This window comes from Carassius carassius, chromosome 7 (assembly GCF_963082965.1).
Source record: "Carassius carassius chromosome 7, fCarCar2.1, whole genome shotgun sequence".
In the NCBI taxonomy this organism is placed as follows: Eukaryota; Metazoa; Chordata; class Actinopteri; order Cypriniformes; family Cyprinidae; genus Carassius; species Carassius carassius.
This window is the reverse complement of record NC_081761.1, coordinates 34,564,099-34,583,377: the sequence shown is the minus strand read 5'-3', so window position 1 is coordinate 34,583,377 and position 19,279 is coordinate 34,564,099. Positions and strand designations below refer to the sequence as shown.

At 37.5% G+C, this 19,279-nt stretch overlaps 1 protein-coding gene and 1 pseudogene across 1 annotated transcript in view; one reads left to right on the top strand and one right to left on the bottom strand.

The window, feature by feature from the left end:
- Nucleotides 1–9,184, bottom strand: part of LOC132144030 (protocadherin Fat 1-like) — a 101,914-nt gene extending 92,730 nt beyond the window's left edge. Inside the window, exons 1-7 of the mRNA XM_059554746.1 lie at nucleotides 9,116–9,184; nucleotides 8,693–8,761; nucleotides 8,226–8,389; nucleotides 8,036–8,080; nucleotides 7,838–7,927; nucleotides 7,657–7,746; nucleotides 7,431–7,538 (exon numbers count right to left, since the gene is read on the bottom strand). Of these exons, the coding sequence (XP_059410729.1) occupies nucleotides 7,431–7,538; nucleotides 7,657–7,746; nucleotides 7,838–7,927; nucleotides 8,036–8,080; nucleotides 8,226–8,389; nucleotides 8,693–8,761; nucleotides 9,116–9,182 (633 nt within the window). The 5' untranslated portion in view covers nucleotides 9,183–9,184. The remainder of the gene's footprint in view (nucleotides 1–7,430; nucleotides 7,539–7,656; nucleotides 7,747–7,837; nucleotides 7,928–8,035; nucleotides 8,081–8,225; nucleotides 8,390–8,692; nucleotides 8,762–9,115) is intronic.
- A 394-nt stretch (nucleotides 9,185–9,578) lies between these two features.
- LOC132144253 (COMM domain-containing protein 1-like) lies at nucleotides 9,579–12,263 on the top strand (annotated as a pseudogene).
- Nucleotides 12,264–19,279: the final 7,016 nt, after the last annotated feature.

Below are 19,279 nucleotides of genomic sequence, written 5' to 3'. Positions count from 1 at the left end.
CAGTGCATAACATCATCAAAAGATTCAGAGAAACTGGAGAAATCTCTGTGCGTAAGGGACAAGGCCGGAGACCTTTATTGAATGCCAGTGGTCTTCGGGCTCTCAGACGACACTGCATCACTCATCGGCATGATTGTGTCAATGACATTACTAAATGGGCCCAGGAATACTTTCAGAAACCACTGTCGGTAAACACAATCCGCCGTGCCATCAGCAGATGCCAACTAAAGCTCTATCATGCAAAAAGGAAGCCATATGTGAACATGGTCCAGAAGCGCCGTCGTGTCCTGTGGGCCAAGGCTCATTTAAAATGGACTATTTCAAAGTGGAATAGTGTTTTATGGTCAGACGAGTCCAAATTTGACATTCTTGTTGGAAATCACGGACGCCGTGTCCTCCGGGCTAAAGAGGAGGGAGACCTTCCAGCATGTTATCAGCGTTCAGTTCAAAAGCCAGCATCTCTGATGGTATGGGGGTGCATAAGTGCATACGGTATGGGCAGCTTGCATGTTTTGGAAGGCTCTGTGAATGCTGAAAGGTATATAAAGGTTTTAGAGCAACATATGCTTCCCTCCAAACAACGTCTATTTCAGGGAAGGCCTTGTTTATTTCAGCAGGACAATGCAAAACCACATACTGCAGCTATAACAACAGCATGGCTTCGTCGTAGAAGAGTCCGGGTGCTAACCTGGCCTGCCTGCAGTCCAGATCTTTCACCTATAGAGAGTATTTGGCGCATCATTAAACGAAAAATACGTCAAAGACGACCACGAACTCTTCAGCAGCTGGAAATCTATATAAGGCAAGAATGGGACCAAATTCCAACAGCAAAACTCCAGCAACTCATAGCCTCAATGCCCAGACGTCTTCAAACTGTTTTGAAAAGAAAATGCTACACCATGGTAAACATGCCCCGTCCCAACTATTTTGAGACCTGTAGCAGAAATCAAAATAGAAATGAGCTCATTTTGTGCATAAAATTGTAAACTTTCTCAGTTTAAACATTTGCTATGTTATCTATGTTCTATTGTGAATAAAATATTGCTCATGTGATTTGAAAGTCTTTTAGTTTTCATTTTATTAAAATTTAAAAAACGTCCCAACTTTTCCGGAATCCGGGTTGTATCTCTATGGCCGCGCTTTCACCCTAAGGACAGATCACCAGGCCCTGACTGCACTACTTTCCACATCTGGGACAGACCAAAGGCCACTGAGGCTACACCGCTTGTCTGACTGTCTTCGCCAGTATAAATTTGACCTGAAGTTCACCCCAGGCAGAGACAATGTTGTGGCCGATCTACTGTCCCACTCCGCTCAGCCCAACCCCACCACACACACGCACACTGACACGGACCAGGTGGATTGGGACATTGTCCAGATGTTACACACCCCTCCAGGCCGTCGTATCATTACAAGAATTGAAGGAAGCATCGGAACAGGACCCGGTCCTCTTTCAGCTCCAAGGCTATGTTCTGAATGGCTGGATTCAGGGGGTACCAGAGGGGCTGGCAGCATTTTCCAGAATAAAGCAGGAGCTGTCCTGCTGGAATAACACCTGTTTGGCACGCAGCCTCTGCACAGTCATCCCCACCACCCTACCTGCATTTGTCTTGGCAATGGCTCACGAGGGTCACCTGGGTATTGTGAAGTTGAAGCAGTGCTGCAGAGACCGGGTTTGGTGGCCAGGGATAGATAAAGACATCGCGGCCCTGGTGAAAGACTGTGCTGCCTATCACTTGAGCGGTAAGACTGGTCACCAGACCCCCCCCCAACCCCCCACCCCACCCTTACAGCCTCTTGCTTGGCCATCACAGCCCTGGGACCACCTGCAGCTGTACATATGTGGTGAGATACAGGGAGTTCCTCATTACCAACCATTCTTAGTGGTTGTCTATGAACTGCATTCGAAATGGCCTGAGATCATTGCCACCGGCTCTGTGACCTCTAAAGTTTTCCTGCAGGGGCCTTCCAAACACTATCACTACTGACAATGGCCCACAGTTGATCTCAGCCGAGTTCACAACATACCTCAAAAACAAAGGTATTCATCACATCCGCACGGCATACTATCACCCCAAAGCTAATGGTGGTGTTGAACGTTTCCGTCAGTCACTGTAAAACAGTCACAGAGTGCACTTGTTCCAGGGATGGACCTTCTTACAGCCATCAATCACACACTGCTGCACTACAGGGCCACCCAACACTCTACGACGGGGGTCTATCCAGCTTTCCTCATGCTTGGCTTTGAGCTCCACTTTCTCCTTGACAGGCTCAGCCCCCCAATGCCTCAGGAACCACTACCAAGTGTCAGGGCCTTTGTCACCTGGCAGCAGAGGTGGATGAAGCAGAAATTCGATTTCTCAGCATGCGTTAAGGTCCCTGACATAAAGGCCGTAGATTGGGTCAGGGTTCGCAGGCCCCACAGAGACAACAAGCTCGCTTCATACTGGTCTGCTTCTCTCCAAGTTACTCATTAGTTGGGCCCAGCCACCTTCTTGCTCAGCGACGGCACACAGTGGCAGGCAATCCACCTCCGCAAAGTGCCGTCCCCGGCACATACAATAGGCGTTGCACCTCAAGCCACACCCCCAGCTTGGCAGGACACCCCAACGCTTCAGCAGACACCTCAGAAAGCTCCTGTATGGGCTCCAGACATGCCTATCAACCTGCCAGCTGAGATGTGTGCCTGCCCACATTCCCATTTTCTCCACGGCCTGTTCACATTTGTTCTCGTGCGGGACTCTTAGAGGACTTTGTGTCAACATTTCATGTTTAAAACCCTGTAGGAAGGGGGGGGCAATATTGTGTTCTCACACTAGTGTTTTTTGATAATGCATTGAGTTAGTGTTCAGTGATGCATTGAGTTTGATTGTGCAGATAGCATTCTGTCATGCCTGACCAATGTATGTGTTCTTCTACTGGGGTCTAAAACAGAGTGGTTAAGTAAAAGATACGATAAGTTGATGTTACTCCCGGTGTCAGTGTGATCCTTTTTTCAAACGCAACAAATCACTTGTACAAACATACGTAGATGTGTATGCTGCCAGACAAATAAACATTTTACTCCCAGACTGTTGAGTAAAGCCTTCCAATAAGATGCTTGCATTATGAGAAGTTTTTGCATTTTTTTATATGCATTACCCAATCTGTGAACAGTCTGTGGGAACGCTGTCTGTTGTGGAGACTGAGATTGTTCCATTCAATACAATTACAAAACCGTATTGGAGTACATATAGCTATACCATTCAATTATGCAAACAAGTGGAAATTAATACATTTCTTGGTGGGATTGCATGATCCACTGCAACAATGACCACATCATACACGTCCTGTGTCTCCAGATCCAGCGCCTCGATAGCTAGTAGAGTCCCATCCTACAAGAGAAGTAAATATTTTGGTACAAGCCGAGTAAGATCTGGACACTGACATTACAATGTCTATAAAATATGATATCGTGTAGATAGGCACTCAAAGCATCAGTGACCGCTCTCGTAAGTCCTCTCACCTCCCTGAAGCTAAATAGTTCACTGTGTGAGTAAGTAGAGATGGTGACACGTCCGTTTTCTCCAATGTCAGAGTCTGTGGCTGATATCACGCACACCTCTCCAGGTGATGAGGGAGTGTACACACCTTCCTGAATCTCAATGCGCTCTGGGAGAGGAAGGAATTGTGGGTTGTTGTCGTTGACATCCAGAACAGTGATGTTGACCTGAGCTGTGGAGCTTAAACCATCATCAGGCTGGTCTACAGCTATTACCTAAAGAAGACAATGCAAGCATCCCATTTAGAATGAATAGACATCCTGAACATGTTGTGTTCAAGAGACGAGTATGATGTGTGCAATGTGGATTTTACCTGTATAATGTAATTGCCCATAATTTCTCTATCCAAGGTGGCATCACTCCTGAGTGATATTACTCCTTGCCTGTTGATCATGAAGGTTTCACTGTCCATGATAAAGTGACCTGTAGAGAACCCACCCTGATCGGAAAGAAACAAGAAAAGGTAAGTGCATCAAAACAACAATTCTGGTTTGGCAAAGGCTTAGCCTACTTGGTTGGAAGTTTGAGGATTATTTACAGTGTAGATCTTTTGTAGTTTTAATATTTATAACCTAGACATTTCATGAAAGTTTTCTTTCGGTGTTTGTGGGTGTTCATTTTTGGTCACACTTTAATTTGGGGACCATTTCTCACTATAAACTAACTATTAACTATGGGGATCTAAAATCTGGTCATACAGAACATTAATATGTGCATTGTATGTACTAATAAACAGCCAATATGCTAGTTATATGCATGATAATAAGAATTGGATCTTGAAATAAAGTCTTACTTTTTAATTATTAATTTGTACAAACAGACAGCAAGGTTTTCAGGAACAGTACCAGGTCTAGATCAGTGACTCTAGTCTGAAGCACAAACTGGTCCTGTGGTGAATTTTCCAGAATAGACTCTGTGTATTGATCCTGGTCAAATTTGGGTGGGTTGTCATTCACGTCTTCAATGGTGACAGACACCACAGCGTTTACTGTCTTACTGACATCATCCTGCTGAGCTGCCTGTTTTGCATTGATGAAAAAAAAGGAGCAAAATACTGAAATCTCTTCAGATTCATAACATCAACTTTTTAAATGAATGTCTTTAGAAACGTCTTATACCTGTATGTAAACCGTTATCTGGCCAATTTCCTCTCTGTCTAGAGCTGTCGTCACAGAGATGACTCCACTGTTTCGATCAATTTCAAAGTTGCTCTGATATTCATTTGGAAAGACTGGAACAAGAATGTGGGTATACAGGTGCTGGTCATATAATTAGAATATCATCAAAAAGTTGATTTATTTCACTTATTCCATTCAAAAAGTGAAACTTGTATATTATATTCATTCATTACACACAGACTGATATATTTCAAATGTTTATTTCTTTTAATTTTGATGATTATAACTGACAACTAAGGAAAATCCCAAGTTCAGTATCTCAGACCAATACAAAGAAAGGATTTTTAGAAATCTTGGCCAACTGAAAAGTATGAAAATGAAAAGTATGAGCATGTACAGCACTCAATACTTAGTTGGGGCTCCTTTTGCCTGAATTACTGCAGCAATGCGGCATGGCATGGAGTCGATCAGTCTGTGGCACTGCTCAGGTGTTATGAGAGCCCAGGTTGCTCTGATAGTGGCCTTCAGCTCTTCTGCATCCTTGGGTCTGGCATATCACATCTTCCCCTTCACAATACCCCTTAGATTTTCTATGGGGTTAAGGTCAATCGAGTTTGCTGGCCAATTAAGAACAGGGATACCATGGTCCTTAAACCAGGTACTGGTAGCTTTGACACTGTGTGCAGGTGCCAAGTCCTGTTGGAAAATGAAATCTGCATCTCCATAAAGTTGTTCAGCAGCAGGAAGCATGAAGTGCTCTAAAACTTCCTGGTATATAGCTGTGTTGACCTTGGACCTCAAAAACACAGTGGACTAACACCAGCAGATGACATGGCAGCCCAAACCATCACTGACTGTGGAAACTTTACACTGAACCTCAAGCAACTTGGATTGTGTGCCTCTCCTCTCTACCTCCAGACTCTGGGACCCTGATTTCCAAAGGCAATGCAAAATTTACTTTTATCAGAACACATAACTTTGGACAACTCAGCAGCAGTCCAGTCCTTTCTGAAGCGAGACGCTTCTGATGCTGTCTGTTGTTCTAGAGCGGCTTGACACAAGGAATGCGACAGCTGAAACCCATGTCTTGCATACGTCTGTGTGTAGTGGTTCTTGAAGCACTGACTCCAGCTGCAGTCCACTCTTTGTGAATCTCCCCCACATTTTTGAATGGGTTTTGTTTCACAATCCTCTCCAGGGTGCAGTTATCCCTATTGCGTGTACACTTTTTTCTACCACATCTTTTCCTTCCCTTCGCCTCTCTATTAATGTGCTTGGACACAGAGCTCTGTGAACAGCCAGCCTCTTTTGCAATGACCTTTTGTGTCTTTCTCTCGTTGTGCAAGGTGTCAATTGTCATCTTTTGAACAACTGTCAAGTCAGCAGTCTTCCCCATGATTGTGTAGCCAACAGAACTAGACCGAGAGACCATTTAAAGGCTTTGCAGGTGTTTTGAGTTCATTAGCTGATTAGATTGTGGCACCAGGTGTCTTCAATATTGAAACTTTTCACAATATTCTAATTTTCTGAGATACTGAATTTGGGATTTTCATTAGTTGTCAGTTATAATCATCAAAATTAAAAGAAATAAACATTTGAAATATATCTGTCTGTGTGTAATGAATGAATAAAATCTACAAGTTTCACTTTTTGAATGGAATTAGTGAAATAAATCAACTTTTTGATGATATTCTAATTATATGACCAGCACCTGTATGTGCTCAGATCAGTACATTTCATAATTTAGATCACTTTAAGAAACATTATTGTTTATTGTATGTGTGTTGTATGTGCGTTGTAATTCTGTTAACAGTACCTGCTGTTATGCTGTAAACGACTGGCTCATTGATGCCTGTATCACCATCTTGAGCTTTTATTTCCTCAGGAGTGACGTCTGACAATTTTCCTGCCTGGGCACAGACAAAAAAGAAATAAAGGGTTTTATTTGTTCGGGTCAGACATATATTTTTAAGCTTTAATCATTCTGTAATGTCACTTACCTGGTTTTCCTCAATAGATGCTTTATAGAGAGTGTGATCAAAATAAGGGTTTAGATTGTCAAAATCTTCAACCGTTATTGTAACTGTTGTTGTGTCACTGAATCCTCCTTTATCCTGCAAGAAAACAAACTCACTTAAAAATAACCCCACTAGTAACCCAACTTAACTGTTGTTTATTTTAGCCTAATGCATCTCAGTCAGTTGGACTGAAAGTTACTCAACCACTGAATTTACTATTATTATAATTTTGTCTTATGTATTATTATTTTGGGATATATTTAACATTCAGAAAGTAATAATTAATAATAGATATATAAATAAGGCTGCTGCTGCTGTCTCTTGACTGGACTGTATATAATTTAACTGTAACTGCAGAAGCCATTCTTTATCTTAAGATTTCTACAAAAATAACCCAACAATCTAAAAAAAAAAAAAAAAAACAGTTAATAAAATAATTATAAAAAAAAAAAAAAAAATAAAAAAAAAAAAAAATAGTGATCCAAGATGTGCAACCCAACAATTTTACTATGTAGTGTTGAATTACTATCTGTCTTAAAATGATAGTTATCAGTCCAAAAATCATAGTCCTGTCATCACAGAAGCTGTTCCTGATCCTCACACTTTTACTGTATGGGAAAAAGCAGCTTGGACATTCTGAAAAACATCTCTTTTTTTAGTTCCACAAGTGAGTATATGATGACAGAACTTTGATTTCTGAGCAGTATTTTGAAATATACTGATCAAAAGGATGTGAGAAAGTTTATCTTTACTCTCGCTTCCACAGTGAAGATGTACTGTTGAGCATTGTTGTAGTTCAGACGTTGTTTCAACCTGATGTTACCGTCCTGTCTCACTTCAAACGCATCTTGTACTGGAGGCTGTTAATAGAGTGGAAGTGACCAATTAAAATGAGGATATGGACACAAGTTGAGCTTACATAGCGGTTGCACAGTGCAGCTTATTGTATCAAATTCATGAGAGTTGTTCATGGCTCACCAGTATAGAATATGTAATTCTGTTGTTTTCTGGAGACACATCTGCATCGTCAGCCCTCACCCTGAGCACATCTGAATCCACAGTCGTCGTCTGGAGCAAAAGACAGGGTTTACTAAGAGATGTGAGATCACTCAGTGACCAAACACACTACAGCTGTATGGAGACGTGACATTAAACACACCTCTGACACTGTGTCGCTGTATGATTTGCTCTGGAAGATCGGAGGGTTGTCATTGATGTCCAGAATGTCTACCGTCCGGATGTTTTTTAGCTGAAATGAACAATGAAGACTTCATAGTCAAAGTTTTTGTGCTGGATCTTTATTTCTATAATGCTTTGAATTATTTTATGATGGTATGGTTTAAATAAATAAACATACCCCTGTGTTCAAGCAGGTGACTGAATAATATAATTTCTCTCCAAACTAGAAGAAATAAACATACAAAGAGTGAAAAAAAAATAATGATGCAATATTATCAGCTTTGTCAGAATTGGTGAAGAAAGCTTAGTTAAAACAGAGACTATCTGACACTCTACTAACTCAATGAATCAGTAAAGCTGGAACAAACCTCCTTTAGTTTATCAGCATCCAGTGGTTTTCTGGTTCGTACAGAAGCGGTTGAATCTCCTTCAGAATAAATCAGCTCCACAAACTCCAAACCAACAGGAAAGAGATATGACTCCAGCACCAGACGATCATTAGGTCCGATATTAGTGAGAGTCTCTACTTCACCTTTAAACCAGATTAAATACACATTTAAATATGTATTCTAACACACAATCAGAATAATTTTGATTGTTCTTGTATTACTCTTGCAATGCTTAAAAGCAACAGCACTTGTATATATTCAATATATTCAAAATATATTTGATCATATATTATATATGATCAAATATATTTTGAAATATTTTAATATAAACATTTCAGAGTAGTATAAATATATAATACTACTAATAATTATAACAACACAAAAGTTTTCTTGCAAAAGTGAAAAGACAAATGTAATATTGTAAACAATATGTTAGCATATCTCACCTTCATATCCCTCGAGGACGCTCCCTACATTGACATTAGTTCCAGTCGCACAGTTTATCTTTGAGGAACCTTAAACAGTGACACACATCATTGGTTTAAGAATTTATCAAACAACTAAAGTATTGAACTAGACTAAATCATTCAGTGTATTGATTTAACAGTGAATATTAATTGGTGAAAACTCCAGTGTCCAATTTAATCTACAATTTAATCACTACACTTATATTATTAAGCAAAATTGTTTCCTACTAAATTCTGACAGGCATTTTAATTCATTAGAAGAGCTTTGTCCTTTAAAACATGCTTTTAAACAATAGACAATCGATAGAATTAAACAGAACTACTAAAAAAAGTTCAGCTTAATTTCCAAATGTTTGAATTTAATATTGTTACTTCAGCTGGTTGTAGATAAATTAGACTTACCGGGATCACTCCTTACACTGTGGACATGCAGACAGGACAAAATAATTAAAATAGAGAATAAGGCCATTTTCCCCCAATTCACAGTCAATGCAGCTTGTTTTATGAAGCCTGGCAGTGAAGTGAATGGCTGTTTGTTGTGCAATTCTGGTCTCTGAGCTGTTTATTAATTGTATGCCATAAACAGTTATGTCCTCAAATAAAGACGTGTAAGCTGGTATCAAAGGTGCTTCAATTATCTAGGATTGATAGCATATAGAACGTGTTATAGAACGGTCATATAGAAACCTTTATTTGAGGATTTTTTAACCTAGACTTAGACATTTCTACTCATTCAATTGTTTCAGTCATCTAGGTCTATGTATCTCATTTTGGAAGTGAGCTTTTTTTCCTGTTAAACGTCTTAATGAGTAAGAATTACAACAGCAAGACTAAAGCTTTGTGTACCTAAAATAACCGAAAGTGGATGACACCAGAAGCCCATATTGAAGTTATAGATCTAAAGACTTTTATGCTGGACTTTGTCCTGCAGTTGAACAGACTGTACCGGTTAAACAGATATGTTACAACAATACATTCACACCATGCACTGCTGTGTTACAAGACATGGCTGTTTACTCAAGTGTTGCTGAGATAACATCACAAAATCATTCCAATTAGATTATATAAATTGAACTATTGATTAGGTGATCAGTGATTAGGCTGTTAAAATCAAATCAATCAAAAATCATTGTAAGGTTTAAGATATTTTTCCATATCTTTTCATTATGTGGATGTTTTACTGGTGATGGTAGAACTTTGTGAATCTTTGGTTTTAAATCATTGATATATTATACACATTATCACATATATTATAGTGCATTTAATGCAACAAAAAATTATTTCTGGGATTGTTTCGGCTTGTTTAGGAAGCTGTTTGTTAATGGTGTCAATTAATTACAATCAAGAACAGCCGTGCATAACAACCATGTTCTGTGAATGTTAACAAAGTAACCATGGCACATACTCTGGTGAATTACATTTTCAACATTATGAAATGGTGGAAAAACAAATAGCTTGAACAAATTCAACCAGTACATTGTGATTACTGGCATTTCTTGGCATGTGACAAACACAGAGAGATTAATTATTATAATTCAGACATTATAGGCTTAAGAAATCAAATCTGAAGGTTCAAAGTGCAACTGTTTTTTGTGTGTTACAGATTGAAGATGTTCCCTGGAAGTACTTTGAGAAATATCCCTGGGATCATTGATTGTGGAACCTGTGTGAATGTAAATGTCTCAAGTCATTTACATTTACATTAAGTAAATGTAAACAGCCATTTACATAAAGTGCTTTAATGTGTTTGTCCATTAAACCACTTTATCTTAATGCTGTAATATATATATTATATTGTATTGTTAATATGTTTATATTAAATCGGAAAAAGACCGGAAGTGCACGCGCAGTGAAGGAAGACGTGCTGCGCGTGACGCAGATCACATGACCCCTGTCAACATCCAGCAATGTTGACGCGGACAGCCAGAGATGTGTGAGCGCTTTACTGAACGGAATCACACAGAGACTCTATCACGGTAATACCGAGATCACGGAGGAGCTTCTGATGAAAGAGCTGTACGCGGAGATGACGCAGGACGAGTTCCGCGCGCTGCATGACAAGATGAGGTCGCTTCTGAAGGTGCTTTGGCTATCATGGCTACTTCTGCAGTTAAACATATACGAAAACACTTCATTAATAGAGAGATTTCACTGTTTATCAAACCACCTGCAGACGTGGACTGCACTGTGCTCTGTCTGCCACTAGAGAGCAGCACAGCACTAAATCATAGCATGACATTTAATTCAGAGGATAACAATGTAGTCATATAGAATGGCTGTCATTATAAAATGTATCATTTTAAACTTAGATTTTATTTTATGTCGTATTTTTATGCTTTGTTATTAAATGCTTAAAATCACAATAGACAACACACTACGAAAACAAGGGGTTTACTATATATATATATATATATATATATATATATATATATATATATATATATATATATGTATCTATTTATGTAAGACACCATTTTCAAGATTTAATTTCCAATTAGCTTCACCTTGTAGCAAATAGGATTATATGTATTATTTTGTTTATTATCAAAACATTAAATCAGTGAACATTAACACGATAAACAGTCAATAAACATTAAGAGTTAAGCCATAAATTACTCCTTTTGCTTTTATGTATGTGGAATTTACTAAGTATAATAATCAGATTCACCATGAAATGTGATGAGATGTTTTTATTATTAAAGTTATTCAAAAAAATCATCTTTTATCAAAGTACAACAGTACAGTGTTATTTTAGCATCAAAATGCTGTTTTATTGATATTTAGAATTTTTTATGTATTTTTCTTTGTTTTTATTGTTATTTTAGTTTTTGTCATTTCAGAATATTTTATTAATATTTAAAATATTTTTTAATTTGGTTTTCATTGCAGTTTTCATTGTAATATTAATTTTAGCAATTTTGTCCTTTTTGTTTAAAAATAATTTATAAAAATATGATATAATTTTTAATCGTTTTTTAATTTTAGTTATTTTTAATGCATCAAGTTAAACTAAATAAAAATGAGAAATATTGTCTTGGCATTTGCTAAAATAAATAAATAATTTGTTTTTATGTTAAAGTTTATTTTATTTTAAGTATTGGAAGTTGTTAATGGTTTTGGTAGTAGTTGACTGTAATAACGCTGATACAGTGTTCAGTTTGTCCTGTCTCCCTGCACCCTTCATCTACAGTGATATCGTTGACTTGATTGCAAATAAATGCACAGACACTATTTAAACTGAACAGAGATGACATCACTGAATTCAATGATGAACTGCCTTTAACTGTCATTTTGCATTATTGACACACTGTTTTCCTAATGAATGTTGTTCAGTTGCTTTGACGCAATGCATTTTGTTTAAAGCACTTTATAAATAAAGGTGACTTCACTTGACTTTGACCCTTGACCTCATGTTTCTGTCTCGGCCAGGCGGCTGCTCTGGGGCGCTTCTGAAAGACCCACCGGACGCGTGTACGAGAGAGTGCTGACTCAGAGCCGCTGGGAGCCTGTCCTCCGGGGCCTGAAGTGGAGGGTGGACCTGCACAAATGAGGGTTCAGTTCTTTGAAACGTAAGGGTGGATCTTCATATGTGGACGTGTGTGCTCCTGAGAGTGTTGACGATGATTTCTTTACACAATCCCATGAGAAATGTAGGTACTCTGGATACAAGGATACAAAGAGTATAATTGCACACACCTATGAATATGTGCAGACACGTCCCAAAAAATTAAGTAACACCCCTCTGTGTGATTGTATTTCACATTGGCAGGAGATGTGACATGTTAGGTGTTCCTTGAAAGATGCATGAGACACGTATGTGTTTTTGTTGTTGTTGTTGCCAGTGCAGTTCAAACCTCTGTAAGCCTCAGTTAAAGTGGAGACCGCTCGAGATGAAATATTGAGAGGAATTATTGACAAGAAAAACTGAAACTAAAGACCATCCAAAGATTTTCATTCTCTAAAGTAAGATAAATATTAACTGAAAGAAAATATTGAAAAAAAGTTTATCTTGATGTACTAAAAAACTAAATAGAAATTAATACAACTTTAGTATATAGACACAAAATACTAACTAAAATTTACTAAAATTAAAACTGTATTTTTAAAAAAAGTAATTTAAAATACTAATAAAGCTGTAATAGTATGCTCAAATGCTAAAATATGCTAAAATGCTAAAATAACACTAGACATGTTTTTATTAGATTGTTTTGAATGATATTTTAGCAACAAGTCAATATCAGAAGCATTACACATCATCCATGCAAACTCTTATCCAAAGAGTTTTCTCAGCAGTTGTGGATTTGCTTAATTCTTTATTCTCGTTGATGATTGAGAGAGGTTTTGAATAATCTTCTGCACACCTGCATGAGAAGTGTTGCAAGGATACTAGACGTTCAGGGTAGTGCAGACTGGGCTCTTGTGTGGAAAAAATGCAAATTGCAGGTGAAATGAGAAATGTTCCTGCCAAAAAGATCAAAGGCAAATTTTATTTAGCTTAATTGTTATTAAGATTATAGCATGGTTTAGTTAAATTCTTCTTTGAAGACTGACAGATGTTCAGAGATTTTGAATAATCTTCTGTAGCTGTGAAGTAGCTTTGCTTTCAGTTTAGTTTACAAAAACTACATTTGAAATCAATGGAAGGCTTAAATTAATAATTATGGAAAGCTGTAACTGCAGTGTAAGTGGAAAAACACACTCTGAAAATGTTTCCCCCTCCTCCTTAGGGTTTGATTATATATAACTAATGTATTATTATTATTTATAAAAAAAGATAAAAAAAAAATATTTATGAATGATCATTTGTTCATTTATATTTAATTGATAAAATAGATCATTTTTAATAATTTCGCAGTCATTTATATTTAAGTTGGCTTGAAAGAGTCAATTTACTGATCTGCTATCAGGTTAAGCTGCTTCTGAGCCAAAATGTAGTCAGTATTTCCCTCTGTCGCTTTAAAGCTACAAACACCAAACTCGGGTCACACCTTCAAACTGTTCTAAAATTAGTTGCTAAATCTTTTCTAAATGATTCGGTTTATGGTTTTCGAAAACCAGACTACCAAATCCACTAAAATACCATTGACTTTCATTGAGGGCGTGAAAACTTTTGTACAGTAAGGCTTATAGAGTATTCAAGCTTTTTATCACTAGCAAAGCTTAATGACTATCACAGACAGCATGCTAAATCACACAAGCAGCATACTAAAACATTATAGCAATGTGTTAACCCTGCATGCTAATCATGCTAAAACATGCTAGCAACATGCTAATCATGCTAAAATATGATTATCGTGTTTAAAAACATGATAACAACATCTATCTATCTAAACTTTCAAACGTCAAGCTTTTACAACGGCATAGTAATTTTTGCTTTTGGCTCAATTTGGGCTTTTTCAAGCCAATTTCAAAGTTTGTTTGCAAACTTTACTCATCTAGTTGTCACTATTACAGTAAGACTATATTTTTACTTGCATATTTGTGTAGTCTATGCTGGCTTTCATATTATGATCCATTTGTTATTTACAGAAACACACTTAGCATTTCTATAATCAAAATATGTAGTAGTGGCCATTATTACAGTTAAACAATAAAACCATCACAGAAAATGTAAATATTTTACACTACAAATACCAATGTAAACATTACAAAACCATCACTTTTTAACCATTAAAACCATTAAAAATGGTTTTCTGCAGTGTGTTCTTGGGACATGTTTCATTAGGATTTATTGGTTTTAACAAGCCACCAATAGAAGGTGACCAATTAGCAGAAGGGCAGTACAGTTTCCATTAAAACCAATACAAGTCCCATAATAACCAGTAAAACCATTACAAATTTTCTAATAGTGTCTTTTGTTTGTATTTTTTTCATCAGGATCAGTCTGTTTCTGTAATATATTGGTATCAGTATGTGCATGGGCTCTAATCCATGTCTTTTGCTCTTGTGATAAAATAAAAAGGTCTGGTTTACAGGAAACAGAGACCCATTAGTGACATTAGCCGTCATTATTCTGCCATTAAGTCTTTCTGCTTATCATCAGCTCTTTCCTCTGACGTTCATTTAGGGGTTTTATGTCTGCAGATGCTTATCCGTAATATCTGCTGAATGTTATTGTCTAACCTCTAAGAGTCAAGATGAGAAAGACAGCCTAGGTGATTGTGTATTTTTTTGTAGATGCACAGTTAGCTCTGTAAGAGGAGCCTCCTCTGCACTGCAAGTGGCTTTCAGCCCATTTGTTTGTCCGTGTGAGTGCTCTTATTGTTTTGTGTCATTCGTGCCATGTGCAGAGAGATGCATTATACTCTGTATGAATCACGCTCTGAGAATAGAGGACTGTAGAGCGTTCAGCAGAAGAGCAGAAAGGTCCCTCATCAGAAATGAGGAGATTGATTCTTCACTCAGGGTCACGGGATCAATTACTGCAGGATAAAACCACAGATCATTTCAGAAAGTGCTGTGTTTGTGTTGGACGGGAAGAGAAGAGACTATTTTTACACATCCACAGTCATGCATTAGAGGCACTAATACGGTTACTTACAGTTTAATTACTAATAGGAGTGAATAAGCATGACCATTTCAGGAAGGACCTGTTTTCTGAAGAGTTCAGATCATGCTGCTGTTTTCAGTTCTGCTCTCTTGTGCTTGCAGCTGCTGTCAGTTGATTCAATTTCACAGATGAATATGCAGCTTAATTGGGCTCGTTTATTGAATTTCGTCGTGTCAGTTGTGATAAGCCTTTCCAATGTTGTTATATTTACTGAAGTCACTGTCGCTATGGTTACAGGTGATGCGATATGGCTATTGTGAGCACACAAAAGGAACCTGACATCAGATCCTTCATTCATGCATCATCTGAACAGGACGTTCTGAGAGTTAGGCCTGTTATTAAATGCACTTGTCATAATCTGTGTGCATGTAGCACAGTCCACTACTTATTATGTATATCCGAGTCCTACTAGTTACTGATCTCTAATTTATCACTTTTTCTCTATTTTGCACATAGTGTTTATGTTGTAGTTTAGTTTAGGTTTAAGGCTGTATTTGTGCTTGAAGGAAACACAGCGTAGGAGCCACTTCGGGTATCTGATGATGATGTCATCATAACCTGCTTTAGCTGCTGATGTCATCAGAGTCCTATTCTTCTGCCTTTCTGGATCATTTTACAAAAGAATGCTTTGACACTGTTCTTTTGCTGCTCTGTAATTATGGTATAGTGTAGCAGTCAGCAGGTCGTTATCACGAAAATAAATCAAGAGTGTTTTTCCACATTCAGGCGAGAATTGAAGGCTGAATGTGCAATATTCCACTTGGACATAATGGACATAAAATATTGATTCTCAATATTGTGAGATGAAAGAGTGCAGACAGAGAGATAAGAAACGAAGTAGGAAGACCGCTCAGACAATGATTAATTATTCAGTTAGCATCATCACCATGGAAAAATGTGTTCACAGAATCGGAATCAAGAATTCCAGGAAACCCTGAATTCAGGAAATGCTAAGCTAGTTCTTTTTTTGTCATTCAAATGTTTAAAAAAGAAAAAAACATTCTCTGAATTGGTTCTAAATAATAAGTTCAGAATTCTGAGGATTTTCGATGTCAGTTTTCTTTGAGTGACAGCTGCTTTGTTTCCCGTATAGTGAATCTTACACCGCAGTGTTGATGCAGGTTGACTCTGAAACAGGTGTGTGTCAGCAGCGGTACTGAAATTACACATCGACACTGAGCACTGATGTGTTGTTTAAAGTGCATTTGGGTCAGTTCAGGTTCACTGCTCATACTGGCCTCTGTTTCTTTCTCTCTGTTCTTTAGAGCTCTGAGTTTGTGTGCTTGGAGTTTGATGAGCAGAAGGTGAATCTGGTGCTGAAGAAGATGGCAGAACTTCAGGAAAGCATCGACAGCATTGTGCACCGCAGCTAGAGCTCATCTGCTTTTTCATAGTTGTGCGTGTGTGAGAGAGAAAGAGTGAGAGAATGTGTTTGTTTTATATACTGTATTGTCATAAAGTTATATTCCTCATAAATAATCATTGTCAAACCTCAAACTTGGATATCTGTGAGTTTATAATTGTATTTTTAAATTCAGGATTACTTCCTCATACAGGATTTCAGGTTCTGTATTCCGTGTTAGGCTGATGATACACTGGACAATGTTTTGAGCAGTTTTGCCGGGCAACTTTGGGAAATGTTGCCATCAGTGTGCAACCAGATGAGACACAGAGCAAATTCTTCAAAAATCACAAATTTGTTACCCATTCTCAATGGGAGCAGGTGTTTGTTACTTTAGCAAAGGAAATCCAGTCTCCTCTTGTCTTATTTCGAAATCCTCCGACGTATTTCTTTACAAATCCTCGTTTTTTGCTTCTAATGCATGACCAGCATTTTGTTCTGTTCTCTCTCGGCGCTCGTCACTAACCACGCAGCGCTGACAAACTACAACATCCACCTGCACGTCTTCTGGTTCCCCACAGTTGGCAGAAGTGAGAAAAAAAGTGTTTATTAACATTTGAAATCTGGATATGTATCTTACATAAACGCATGGATTCGCTACAGGGGGGCTACATTCACTCCCTGGAGCCACGTGAGGAATGCTTTATTACAGATGCGTGCACTTTATTTCACGTCTTCTGAACTGTTGACAAAAAAACACCCGCTTACCCCATTGAAAGGCTGTTGGAAAGGCTTGTGTAAATTTGTGACATTTACAGATAAGGATATGACCGTTAACTAAGAGATTTCTTTTTTTTTTTTGCACCGAAGACACGCATCTGTAAAAGCGTCTGACAGGCAATCCATTACACTAATGCATCAGTATGAAGCTTAAAATAAAGATTTCTCATGTTTTGGGCAGCTTGGGTCACATACTTTTTTTCCCTGCAGGAATTCATTCTGTTTCCTCCAATGTTTTTAGGTGAATTTGTCCACAGAAATGCTTTATTCAGTGCTGTAATTTGATGTGATGGCTGCAGTTGTACATGCACTTTGGGCAGAACTAACTACTGTAATTGATTAGTTTATCGATAATTTATCGATTAGTTGTTGCAGCCTAAGGCTTAACTATTCCTTTAAGTGAACACTTGTGCTTTTATGCTTTAACTATGTAAATACAGTATGAGAGAAACCCAAAAATGTTTTTTTTTACACATTTTGGCAGACTATCTGATTCCCCAATGTGAATCCAGCTAATGATCCTGCTATGCTAATGCTGTATCAGTTTCAGTCCTTGTTTCAAGATTTATTTGCTGTGCTTTAAATCACTTCACAGGGTTAATGGCGCTTTTATGTAGTCACTAAATAACTAGATAAATGGTGAGCAGTGGCAGCGCAGGTGACTCAGTGACCTGACGTGAACCTGTAAATCTGCTTAATTCATCTGAGTTAATGTTTATTATGTGTAACAAATGATTTCTTGTTCTAGGAACGGCAGAGATACTAATATCATAATCCACCCTTTATCACTGCTGTGTTTTTGAGCAAAGGTCATCATTCTGAAAGTCAAAGTTATATTGAGAAGAGTTGTCCCCATACTGCATGTTAAAAAGCCTAGATGACATATTGTTCATGATTAGGGGCAAAATTGGTGTCTTATGACACAAATATAATTTCTGTGTAGTATTTAAAAAAATAATAATAATGTGATTTTTTTTTTTGTTAAGATTTGATTTACTGTAATTTAAAAAACAGCATGCATAAATATTATATATGTCATTTCTATGTTAATTGATCATTTTAAAACTATAATTGTAATAATACAGTAAATTAGAACAAAAAAAGATAAATTATACGATTAAAAAATAAAATGACTTAGCTTTCATGTGATTTCCTCTTAAGGTGACAGGACAACATCCACTGAATTTTTGAGTTTATTTTGAACAGTTTTGGAAGCTATTTTGTACCCCTTTTTTATTTTATTTTTCTTTCCTGTATCATGTTTAGTCTATGTTTGGAGACTCAGTATTTGTTAACGGATTGGGATGCCACCCATCCTGTTTAAATATTTAAAACGAGTTTACACCATCCATCTACCCTTCAGGGGAACAGGTTGAGACGTGTCTCTTGTCTCACAGGTGTGAATACATGGAAATGAACCAGATGAGGACTGATCCGGGTGCAGCTCAAACAGATGGTTCCCGTTCTGTCATTTACAGCAAATGTTAGTTTAACCAGCTTTAAAGCTGGTGGATGCCCTGTTAATTATTCAGATGAGAAGACAATAGCTGCGGCCTTTGAAAAGTATCCTATGAGGTTACTAGTGATGATCGCACGTGAAGCCTTCTAGACAGTCAGCATAAAGCTACAGAGGGACATGCATTTATGTCAATATGTTGCTAACTAATGGTCACAATTAAATAATGAGTAATTTTTTCATTTTAGTAGGCATGATACTGACAGAACTAACTAGTAATGCTTGCGTTATTGTGCTGAATATAGAATGGAACAGAATAGAATATTGTTAGAAAAATATTTGATAGGGAAAAAATTTAATAGATTTTTCTTACATAAAATTGATCTCATTAATAAAAAAATAACAAAGAGTTTTAACAAAATATTTGTTGTGCAAAAT